This window comes from Lactuca sativa, chromosome 4, assembly GCF_002870075.4.
Source record: "Lactuca sativa cultivar Salinas chromosome 4, Lsat_Salinas_v11, whole genome shotgun sequence".
Taxonomy (NCBI): Eukaryota; Viridiplantae; Streptophyta; class Magnoliopsida; order Asterales; family Asteraceae; genus Lactuca; species Lactuca sativa.
In genome coordinates this window covers 336,222,502-336,235,732 of record NC_056626.2, presented here as the reverse complement: position 1 = coordinate 336,235,732, position 13,231 = coordinate 336,222,502, and the positions used below count along the sequence as shown (strand labels likewise).

Genomic DNA, 13,231 nt, shown 5'->3' with positions numbered 1-13,231 from the left:
CATAATTAATTTTTTAACACATTACATACTAATTAATTTTTAATTACTCAAATTCCCATTAAATATATTTTAAAAGGGATATTTATAAAAATGACAATTAGAAATGAAGTAATAATCCGGAATAACCAACTAATTCAAGATTTGAAAAATCGATCATTATATTGGAATGGGTAATTTCTGACAAACTTTATTCTATACTAAAGATACATTTTCTAACAATTAAATACAAATTCTGGATTCTAGATAAGAAAAAAAAAATTGTGTAATTGCAACAATATGTTTGTAATCCGATAAACAAATCAAGTATTTCGAGAAAATGCTTAAATTTTTACATAAATCTAACAAAAATATAAAGATTCATAGGAAAGAAGAAATAGATACAATAGAAATGCATGAAATGTGATATTTGGTTGAAAACCTGAAATCTAACAAAAAGATAAAGATTTATAGGAAATTCGAAATAGATACAACAAAAGTTCATAAAATGTGATATATATTCAATAGAAAACCCGATGATATTATACATTCTAAAATCTAAATCGCCGTTCCAGAAATAGCTAAAACACATGGATTTGACTAAAAAGTTGGGGTTTAATATGATGAAAACACGCTGATTCATCTCATTTCATTATTTTTATTCATCTCATCTGATTCTCGATTGTGAACATAATCGTTTGTAAATAATGATCTTGAGAAAGAGAAAATTAGTTTTTCTGAAGTCCTTGAGAAATCTAATGAAGACATGATTATTTCGTTTGTGGATATGCACTTAAAAGATGTTTAGGTTGGTGATTTGAAGAAATGGCTCTTATCTTGAAATGTCGTCTTGTAAACTTCAACATGAACTGGAAATGAATGTTGCAGAGTTGAGGTTACAAAAGGAGGAAAAAAGAGACTTTCAATCACGTTAAAAGATCAGAAACATGAGATTGAAGCATTTGAAGCTTTATTGTGAAGCCTATGAAAGTGCTGTGAAAAGCCATGTACTTGATGTCAGAAAATCTCCATGATGCCTGAAAAGATTAAGAGAGTATCGAAATGGAATTGGAAATTGTTCTTGATGAAAAGAACATTTTGATAAGGAAGATCTAAAAAATCTTAGTTGTGAAAGAGACGTAATCAATGTCAAGCTTCTTGAAGAAAAGGAAGAGGAATTGAAGCTTTATGAAAAGTCAGTGGAAGAGCTAGAATGTACTGTGAATGCACTAAAGAAGCAGGTGGTGACCTTCTTCAGCTTTATCATAAAATAATTAAAAAATTAAAAAAAAAAAATAAATAAAACTCTTTTTTTTATTTGTTTTTTATTTATATTAACACTGTTGAATTTATAAGATTAAGATGATGAAAGGAGATCAGAAAGATAGCGGTTGCAAAGGGAGGAGCTAGAACTAGAGCTTAATGCTTTGAAACAACATATGGTAGTGGCACCATAAAAGTAAATGAAACTAAAGTTTGGGTGCAACCTTCTAAGAAATTGAAGCAGATGCAAGAATATAAGGTTTCTATTAAGCCAAATTACTAGAAATTAATATGTGTTAATTTGATACAAGTGTCCATTAATGACGTTATAGTTGGTTTTTGTAAACAATTCCAACTGCAATATGAAATGTCTAGAAGTTAATTGGGATGTTGTTGATTTGTTTTTTTTTTTAATGGCATTTTGATGAGAAGGGTTATTTTGGGTACACAAATATTATGTGTATGTTTGGTTCTAGTTGAATCAAATTTTATGTTTTGATGTGTGTGTCAAGAAATGAGAGGGTTTTAGAGATGAGAGTGTGGAAGGGTTTTTTGAGAGAATGATCTTTTTCATTTGTGTTTTACGTGATCCATTAACCCAATGAATTATTATAAAGAATATTTTTTGAGGGTAATATATTTGGTTTGCATTATTGCATAGTCAGTTAAATGCAAAATTAAACAAGAAGTTTCATTCAGAAGTTAACTTAATAGATTAACTTATTCGGAACTTCTAACCCAGTTAGCAACTATTAAACGACCCCTAACCCAAATAGAGACGATAGTTCACGCCACTTTAGTTTGAAATACATGTCCCTGTCTAGAAAGCTTCTCTCGGAATTTGTTAGGGTTTTCCATTTTTTGTGGCGTCTTATTTGAACACGTTTCAGGTGACGATGCCAAAATGCACTTCCTGTTGTCGTCTCCAAGACCTCCCTCATCATCAGCCTGCAAAAGTGATTATTGTCTCTATACGCCATGTCTGGCTTTGCATATACGAGCTTGGGATGGCAAATCTCAAAGAATGCATCAAAAAACGTGGATCGTTCCCACATGCATTCATCCTCATCCGTTTCAAACTCGAGTTCTTTCACGTTCGTAGCAGGAGGAAAGAGGAGCCTTCTTCTTAGATCCTCGATGTCAATGTCGAATGGCAACTTAGAGTTGTTCTTAGTTATTATACGAAGGTCACAGTTGCGTGATAAAGTGAGTGCTTCCCTCATCTTAAGAAAAAAGTCAGCATCAACAGGAAGGTGGAGAGCGAGTGAAAGCTCAATATGCCTGAGAGATGAGTCCGGAAACAAGAGACTAGGCAGCATGTCGCCACCGAAGTCGAAAAAAAGTAATTTTGGAGCATGCACTTGTACATCGATAAGGCTTTCTGGGCACGACTGCAAGGACAATCTCTTGATTGAAGCACATGTGAAATGGAAGCTTCCCAACATCCAAGACGTCAGATGAAGCGTCAAACTCTCGAGAAAATGAAATCCTGATTTGATCATGTTCAGACCTGCGTTGCCCGCTATTACACCACCTAACATTAATTGTGTCACGTTGCTTCCTAATGAAATCGAATGTGCGTTTGAGTTGAATGGAAGAGAGTTCGGGTCCGGAAATCCTACTTTATGAAATAGTTGGTAGCTAAACACACCAAGATTTGGGACATCACGAATTTCCAAAGAAGTAGATTGCCAACCATCTAAACCTATGCGTAATTTGTAAAGACGAGGAAGGTTTATAACCTTGATCGTCTTGAACCCCTTGCAAGAATCAGAGTATATTTTTGAAAGCTCTATAGTCACAAGAAAGCTACAAGACGACAATATGTTATTGAGTGCCTCTTCACTTATGCATACACAATTCAAGTGCAGTTCTCTTAGGGACACACACTTGATCACAGGAAGATGGCTAGTCGTCATACAAACGGATCGGATCCCTCGCGAAGCTAAAATTCTTAGCTTAGTTAGGTTCTCACCCAAGAGTATCTCATTTGGCAATGTAAACAAGGCACACACACCGGAAGGGAATATTGAGAGGGAAATCTCTTTAAGAGAAGTTTTGGTTGCCACGGACTGTATCCATTTTGCAGCATGAGAAACCAACTCCTGGTTCTCAATGTCAATCTTAAGGTCAAATCTTTCGATTGGTATGTTGTCACGGAGATACCTTATAAGAGTGTGTTCCACGTCCATCAACTTCATGCTTCCTTTTTGTTCATTGCAAACACGAAACCTGAGGGTAGGGATGGTTGACCAAGCGTGTAGCCATGACTTGGACAACACGCACGTGCGGGCTGCTTCTTCTACTGGCAATCGTGATTGTATGCGATGCATCAACTCCGCAACATCTTCTACTTCTCGTCTCATCATCCCTACATACACATAGTTAACAACACATCAACAACTTTCCACATCTTATCTTATCTTATATATACTAATATAGTAATATACACATATAAATCAAACTAAAACTAAAACTAAAACAGCAATGCTATACAAACAGGTACACCAACCATCCGTAGCTGAAAATTTGCATATACAGATCACACCAAAAACTACTGATTGCTTGCTAACACCATATTTGCGTAGTTTCTACAGATTTAGGGGTTTTGTCTTCCGGCCAGTTTGCTATATATGCAGCAATAGCACTTAACTAGAAACGAAAGCCTACAAAACATAGCTTGAAACCAGTTTTGGATGCACAATTACTCTTATTCTTAGCTAGCCAGGGCCCACCATCCAAAATACAGATTAATTCGGTGAATTCCTCCCGTCACCGGCGATATGATGTTGACCCAACCATGAATTAAATCTACCAAATGCTTTAAATCTCTTCAAAACTTTCAAAAGTTCTCAAGAATTCCAAACTTATAATACGAAAAAACCCAATCTTGTAATGATGAGTTTAGTCGATGTAGTTTTTATGCCTCTAATTGTTCAAATCGAGTATTGATACGCACCAAACAGCAGGCAACAAGACTGAAAACTAATCGGAGATTTACCTGATACCAAAAATGGAGAGGCGAGCACCAGCACGCAGTTCGTCAACCATTATAATTCATGATGATGACCTAGGGGTTCATGTTTTATTTCTACGAGAGCGGGTGTTTAGTGATACTTTTCAAATAAGTTTGACTTATTTGCCATTAGTTGCTAAAAAAAATAATGCGTTTTCAGGAAAAAAAAATTCAAGAAAAATACGAATTATGGAAACAGGTTTATTTCGTCTACTTTTTTAAAATTTTCACAAAAAATGAAAATTTTTCGTTTTTTAGAATTACAAATAAGTAGAAAATTTTGAAAAACGGATAATAATCGTTTTTATATTTTTTTTAAATCCAAAATTTTTCTGAAATATAAGCAAACACTTACTCTCACTCCCTCTCACATCTACCTACCCCCAATACAACACATCCCTACCTACCCACCCCCACTCACACACACACAACCCCCCCCCCCCCCCCCACACACACACACACAAACACACACCTAGACTCACCCTCACCCTACTCCACAAACACACACATACACACCCACCCACTCAACACCACTACCACAATTACTGACCTACAATCACCATCATCACCACCACTACCCTATCACCAGCACTGCTGCGACCATCACCATCACTGCCACAATTTTCGTCGCTACCACCACCGCATGTCATCACCACCATCGTCGCCACCCTGTTGTCGCGACCACCACCACCATCGTTACCATCATCGACACCATCAGTGCCCCCTGCCGCCACCCCCACCCCCATCCTAGCACTGCTACTGTTTTATAAAAAATGAAAACTGATAGAAAAATACACATTTAAACACATTTTCAAATTTTCTAAAATTGAAAATGAGAAATGAATAAGTTTTAACTAAACGCATTTTCTAAATTTTCCAATGAAAACTAAAAGCGAAAACTGAAAAGGGAAACGGAAAATGAAAATTGTTTTTCCGTAAAATAAACGCAACCTAAAAAACCCCAAAAGTGGTTTGGGAAATAAAAAAGTTTTTTTAAAACAACTATTTTCTTAGTAAAAGTCATCAAATCCTATTTTTATAATTTGTGTGACTTTTAGCCTGAAAAGTTGGATTTAAGGTGTAGTTTAGGAGTATGTTAGATTTGCAGTTCTAAAAAAACAACCCCAAACCACAACAACGACCTCACCCACCCCGAACCCACCATTAACCAGTTGTTCCATACATTTGGCGATGTTTTTGACAATCCTAAATCCCTACAACCATCTCGATCTCAGGACCACCACATTTTCATTCACCTTACCACAACATCGATCAACGTCAAGCCCTATAGGTATCTGCACTATCAGAAATAGGTTATGACCAAGATGATCACCGAAATGCTTGACGAGGAAATCATCACACCCAGTCAAAGTTCGTATGTGTCATCGATTCTTCTTGTCATGAAAAAGGACGGAACATGGCACTTTTGCGTCGATTATCATGCCCTCAACATTATCAGCATCATGGATCACATTCCAATCCCCACAGTCGACGAACTATTGGACGAACTTCACAGTGCTTCCATATTTTCTAAAATTGATTTGAGAGCAGGGTATCACCAAATCCGAGTGGCAGCATCCGACACCCACAGAATCGTGTTCCGCACGGTGGATGGACATTATGAGTTTCACGTAATGCCCTTTGGTCTCTCAAATACATCATCGACATTTCAAGCCACAATGAATGATCTCTTTCGTTCCGTTCTCCGTCAATACGTACCAGTACTTTTTGATGATATTCTTGTCTAGAGCACGTCCCTTGAACAACAATACACCACCTCCACAACATCCTAGACACATTAGGCAAACACAACTTCCACACTAAGTATTCTAAGTGCCAATTTAGGGTCCCCACTATTGATTATTTTGGTCATATTATATCTACAAATGGCGTCTCTGTAGATTCATCCAAATTAACAGCTATATAAGATTGGCCCCAACCCACCTCTTTCACCACCTGATGAGGATTTATTGGCCTTACCGAGTATTACAGGCGGTTTATTCACCATTATGCCCAACTTGATGTACCCGCCACAGACATATTAAAACTCAGACAATTTTCTTAACCCGGACGCACACCGATCTTTAACAAACCTCAAAGTAGCAATGATGTATCTTGCTTCACTTACCCTACCCAATTTCCAAGTGCCTTTCAACAACACGATATACGCATCTAAATTGGCCATTGATGTGTTGCTATCACAAAATGATTACCCCACATCCTTCTACGATAAAAAGATGTGCCCCTGCATGCAAGTCGCGTCCACCTATCACTACAAGGAAAAGGACATTACTGGCGACAAAAGTCGCCAATAAAAGTCCCAAAAGTCGTCGGTAATACTAATAGCGGCGACGCGTCGCCGGTACTGAGTCGCCGCTACTGCTTCGTCAATATTGATCAGTTTGTCGCCGCTATTGACTCTGTCGCCGCCAATGAGTATTATTGCCGCTAATAACCTAGTCACCGGTAATAACTTCTGTCGCCGGTAAAAGTGTCGCCGGTAATAACTTCTGTCGCCGGTAAAAGTGTCGCCGATAATTTTTTTTCAATTTTTTAATTTTTTTTAATTAATGATTTTGGTTGCCGGTGATAATGTCGCCGGTAAAAGTGTCGCCGGTAATAACAATATTCGATTAAATATCAAAACCAATAGTGTCGACGCTAATTACAAAACAAACATCCTATTAAATATCAAACATAATAGTGTCAATGCAAATTACAAGCAAACATCCAAATACAATTAAATATCAAAAGTCATAATATCCGAGTAGCAAAACAACAAAATTTTTACAATCTACCAAGTAGCAAAACGTGACAACATATGCAAATAAAACCCATCCTTACATACCATCATCGTCGTTCCCATCGTTTCCTTGATTATTTTGGGACTGAAAAAACGAATAAAGCTCATCCCTACGTGCCGGGTCGGCGAGCATTGCACAAAGATTTTCCAACTACATAATTAATAACAATATATATAAATTTATAAGTTAGATCGTCAAACATAAACAAAAACTATCAAAATACATTGCTATTTTTAAACTAAGATAGAAAACCAAAGTACATTGCTATTTCTTGCACTTGGGACAAAAACCAAATTACCAAACTTTTTAGCAAATAATCACCACAAAACCAAAACTACCAAATCAACATGCATTTTACGATGCTAAAGTAGATTGCTATTTTTAAACAAAGATAGAAAACCGAAGTACAATGCTATTTCTTGCACTTGGGACAAAAACTCAATTACCAAACTTTTTAGCAAATAATCACCACAAAACCAAAACTACCAATTCAACATGCATTTTACGATGCTAAAGTAGATTGCTATTTTTAAACTAAGATAGAAAACCAAAGTACAATGCTATTTCTTGCACTTGGGACAAAAACTCAGTTACCAAACTTTTTAGCAAATAATCACCACAAAACCAAAACTACCAATTCAACATGCATTTTACGATGCTAAAGTAGATTGCTATTTTACCTGTGATGGTTGTGATGGTGGTTGTGATGGTCGCGAAGGCTGTGGAATCGTCGGGAGACCAGAAGATTTGCGGCCAATGCCTTTAATGTGGCCACGTCGCTCTCCTAATACTTTCTCGAACGTAGCTCTTTCTTGAGCGGGTGTTAACTCACTTTCACCTTGAGTTTGTTCTAACGACTCTTCAACTAACCGATTCTGTAACTCCCAAAAGTGAGTAACAATTAAGTATAAATAAACATTTAAATATATGATAAAATTATAATTAAATACTTACATATTGTTGTTCCGATTCAGCAGTAACAAATACACCATTCTTATCGGTATGAGCTTTGCGAAATGTTTCCACTCTCTTAAGGTTCTGTTTAACTTTAAAAATTAGATTATATTTTAAATAAATAATTACATGTATCGTACGGTACCTTCTTATAGCAAGTACTGTTATACGAGTTCGAACCCCCACGATTCACATTTGTTTGCTTTTCACGGATTTTTTTGTTCCTTTCTGAAGCAATTATGTGTTCGTCAGTTTGAAAATACTTAACTGCCTTCGCCCAGTTATCAACAAGCATACCATCTGGAGGATTGGCCAATGCTCTCGGGATATCTTCATACCCTCTGACCTTCTTGAAATATTCTTTTGTGTCAGCTTTACGCTCTCGATAACCTTTTAACAAGGCTGCTTGAAAACCCTCTGTCAATAGATTAGCTTGTGCATCCTGGTACATTTGATTGAGATCAAACTTTGTCTACAAAAAAAAAGTTAACCAAGTAAAAAACAATTATAGTTAACCCTATAAAATATATTTAAATAAATAATTACCGCTAATTATTGTAATACAGTGTCCTTTATATCAGGGGAAACTCTTTTCCAACTCCATTTGTCAAAAAGGATCATTTGCCACATTGTTTTTCCAACTTCTCGGGAAAACATGTCTCCCGGCTCTCCTACGGGATTAAATGTGATATCCATATCATATTGCATGGCAATTGGTTTCCCTTGGTTCTGTAAGATTGCTTTTTCAAGCTTTATATTTTTAGCTTTTCCTCGAACTTTCCTTCGGGCACGTTTCTCAACTACAAATGTAATTAAAAATTATTAGAAACGATATTTAATTTATCATAATTGAACAAAAATAGTAAATAAAAATTCATGATAAGACTTACCGTCCTGCTCGTGCTGGCCAGGACCTCTACCACCTGGGAAAGGTGGGTCCTCAGCTCCGTCTCCCCCATGTCCACGACCCATGACAGCAGCCATAGTAAACATAAACAAAAGCCACACTCTCATCATTTCCTGAAAAATTATAAGATATACAAATACAATTTTTATTACAGATACACATTACATAGAAATAAACATTTAGATAGGAATAAACATTTCTATTTAAACTAGAAATCCAAATAAAGTTCATATTACAAACACATATTATAAATACACATTACATAAGAACTATTCTAATCAGAATCTTCCTAATATCCTTCAGTGTCTACTTCGGTATCATAATCAGAATCGGTGTCATCGTAATCAGTCTCGCAATTAGAAACAACATTGACTCTACCAGTTGGCGTAGGAACTTCAGATGCACTTTCTACATCAACAATGACTCTAGGAATTTTTGAAAGTACATGCTGAAATCGATAAAAAGTGGAGCATCGGATGAAGAGATGTTTTGAAGTACATCGACATCGTCTACATTTTCGTGTGAGACATTGTCAACATTTTGAACAAGGTCATTGTTCGATGGTAGATCCCAAATACTTCGATGATTAACATGCTCGACAACACACCGATGGTTATTGTTTGGCTCTCTGATGTAGAACACTTGTTTGGCTTGTGAAGCATATATGAGTTGATCATCTTTGTATGCTTTGCGTCGTGTGTCGATACTGGTGAAACTATCACTAGAAATAACTCCAGTTCGAGTATCAAACCACTTGCAACGAAATAGTACAGTTGAATAATCATGTGTATACCTCAACTCTATAATCTCTTCTAACTGGCCATAATATTTCTCGCCTTTCTCACCCACCGCTAAAACCCCAGAGTTTTGTGTTGTACATTGTGTGTCACGACTAAGTACCATAAACCTAACACCATTGACTATGCATGCGGTGTAAGAATAGGCATTCATTTGCGGGCCCATTTCAAGAGCCGACAACTCTTTGTGGAATTCTGGAGAGTTTTCTATTTTCATTTGATGAACCTAGAAATTATAAATTAATATGTATTATGTATTCGTTAGATCACTGAAACAAATTTGTTTATTAATTTATAATACCTTTTCACGAAACCAATTACGGAATTCTCTCTTTTCATCACTTTGGGGATGCTCATATTTGAATTTCCTATGTTGATGACCAAAAGATATAGATTTAAAAAGATAAAAAAAAAATAAGGATGAAAGTTAGAGATAAGATTAATTACTTGATATATTGTCTGACTTCTTCACAGCTATTCAATACAAACCATTCCATGTTATGCATTTCTGTTAAATTAAGAGTTTTGATTTGAGTTGTGCTGGCCGGTCGACATTTAGACTCAAACATCCAAAACTTTGTTTTTTCAATGACAACATCTTCATTTCTTTCCAGACGATTCTTTACATCTTGAAGGTACATCGAACAAAATGATAAAGCTTCTTCAGCAACATAACCCTCAGCTATAGAACCTTCCGGCTTCGCCTTGTTTCTGACATAGTTTTTTAGTCTTTTCATAAACCTTTCGAAGGGATACATCCATCTCATACATACCGGACCTCCGACAATCGCTTCATCAGGTAAATGCAATACTAAATGAACCATAATGTCAAAAAACGCTAGAGGATAAATCAATTCTAACTTGCACAAGATTGCAATAATGTCTACTTTTGCTTTCCTCATATCCTCCACCTTCAATGTTTTGGAACAAAGTTTCTTGAAAAATGTACAAAGGTCTACAATAGGTGTATACGTATCTTTTTTTAACAACCCTCTTACTCCAATTGGTATCAAACGTTGCATAAGAATGTGGTGGTCATGCGATTTCAACCCAATAATGTTAGTATTGGTATCGTTCACTTTCTTACTGATGTTAGAACCAAACCCATCCGGCAGTTTAACCTCTTTTATAAATTGACAAAAGAGTTGTCGAGTAGATTTCGTGAAAGAGTATCTTGCTTGGGGTCTATGAAACTTCTCACCATTTTTTTGCAACCATTCATTTCTCCGAATGTTTAGAATTCTCAAGTCCTCCCGTGGATTTGATGTGTCTTTGCTTTTATCGTTCATTAGAAGAGTACCTAACAAACTCTCTTCCACATTTTTTTGGACATGCATGAGATCTATGTTGTGTTTCAACTGTAGAGAAGACCAATACTCGAGTTTGTAGAAAATGCTTCGTTTCGACCAGTTCAACTCGTAATCTTGTCGCTTTGGCTCCCCGCCTCCATGCTCAGGATGTTTACCCGGTTTACAAGTTAATAGGCGACCTAGTTGCTCTTGTATGTCATCATTACTAAAGTGTCTCGGAGCGGGTCTTGTCTCTTCCATCCCGTTAAAGTCCAACCTCTTTCTTAACATATCATTAGCATCTAGGAAACGACGATGACCGATATATACGACTTTGTTTGTTGCACGGTACGAAGGAGTGTCTTCATTGCAAGTAGCACATGCTCTATACCCTTGCCCACTCCAACCTGATAAACTACTACGAGCTGGCCAATCGTTTATTGCCCACAGCAACATAGCTCTCATCGTGAAGAATGTGTTTGTCGCCGCATCTTTAATACGTACACCTGAGTTCCACAAATATTTAAGCTCTTCCACGAATAGTCTAAAGAAAACACCCATATCCTTGCTGTAACATCCCGGAATATCAAGAGTATAGTTGAAGGACTAAAAGAGTAGATTGGAAAGGGAAACTCGACGAGTCCACGAGTGGACTCGGCGAGTAGGGTCGCGATTTTGGTCGCGTGTTAAGTGGCCGACTCGGCAAGATAACAAGACATCAAGAAAGCAACATACCCGCAGCTGCCTCCGGCACTGCTCCGACTCCCTCTTCCGCAAGCTGATAAGCACGACCCTGAGCCCTTAGGGCTCCGCTCCATCCTGTCCTCCTCCTGAACTCCTCAAGGTGGCCGGTGCTAGAGCCTGCACCGATCCTGCAGAAAGCTGTGGACAGTTGACCCTCAAATGTTCAACCTGCCGACAATGATAACAAATCCTCAAATCCCGAATCGGCACTGACTGCCGACAATCCCGCGCATAGTGCCCCTCCTTCCCGCACTTGCGGCATGCACCACCGGACCAATAAACTCCGGTGTGACCCCTCCCACACTTCCCACAAGTGTGGCCGCTCCGATCCCCCACTCTAACATCAACGGTCCTGGACCGTTTCGGCGCCGGCTGCGACTGCATCGGAGCCTGCCTCAGCTCACGCAACTGCAACTCAACCTCTAACTCACGCCGCATGGCGGCCTCCTGCAACTCCAACAAGGTCTCGCACCTCTGCGCAGACACGAACTGTCTGATGTCCCCCTTGAGCATACTCAGATATCGGGACATCTGAGCCTGCTCCGAAGCGAACTCAGGGCAAAACATCGCCCTCTCAATACACATCCTGATGATCTTAGTCACCGACTCCGAATCCTGCTTCAGCTCAAGGAACTCCCGAGCCAATCTCTCTCTCTCATCCCGTGGAACATAGCGAGTACTGAACATCTCTCTGAACTGATCCCATGAAACCGCAGCCCTCTGCGCATCAAAATATGACCCCATGGTCAATCTCCACCAATCCTTCGCTCCGAGCCTCAATAGGTTCAGAGCACACCTCACCCTCTGATCAGCAGGGCATAGACTCGTGGAGAAACACCCCTCCACGTCTGATAACCATCTCATAGCAACAATCGGGTCCTGAACTCCATCGAATGTGGGAGGCTTCGTATAATAGAAGTCCCGATACTGAAAACCCCGACTAGCTCCTCCCCTTGCCGCTGCTACAGCCGCTGTAGCCGCCGCGGCAGCTGTCTCTGCGAGAGCCGCATAGCGCTCATCAAAATACTCAACCATGGCGGTCTTGATCGACCCAAAACAGTTCCGGCAACTCAGCCTGGAACAATGCAGCAACCTCATCATGCAGGATCTTGCGAATCCTCGCATCCAACTCGATCGTGCTCATCTGATCGATAACCTCAGACGGTACCGATCCACCCGGAACTCCCTCTCCAGTTCCCGATCCTGATCCGGATCCACCCTCCTTATGCCTCGAAATCTCAATACTGGAAGACACCAAACCAAAACTCAGACTCATCCCACAAACCTGGGATCCAACTCTCGCAACCCAACCCTAGAGATTATGGTTTCCCTGATACGCGTATGGGTCCTGTGCTTTCAGTAGTACGGGCCCATACTACTTTCCACACCTACCCATATTTGTATGAAGTACTACCACAATACCCTAGAGAACATGCATAACGACTATCAACCCTCACCACTAGAGGAACACTGAGAATCTC

The 13,231-nt window shown here is 38.7% G+C and overlaps 1 protein-coding gene across 2 annotated transcripts; it reads right to left on the bottom strand.

The window, feature by feature from the left end:
* Nucleotides 1-1,560: 1,560 nt before the first annotated feature.
* LOC111909990 (putative F-box/FBD/LRR-repeat protein At1g78840) lies at nt 1,561-4,372 on the bottom strand. 2 transcript variants are annotated; one of them, XM_023905790.2, is made up of 2 exons: nt 4,241-4,372; nt 1,561-3,610 (listed from the first exon to the last, which is right to left on the bottom strand). In XM_023905790.2, the coding sequence occupies exon 2, from the start codon at nt 3,606-3,608 to the stop codon at nt 1,992-1,994; it is 1,617 nt and encodes a 538-aa protein (XP_023761558.1). In that variant the 5' UTR covers nt 3,609-3,610; nt 4,241-4,372; the 3' UTR covers nt 1,561-1,991. The 2 variants fall into 2 exon arrangements, with proteins under 2 accessions (XP_023761558.1, XP_042757396.1); XM_042901462.2 differs by lacking the exon at nt 4,241-4,372 and adding an exon at nt 3,752-4,220.
* Nucleotides 4,373-13,231: the final 8,859 nt, after the last annotated feature.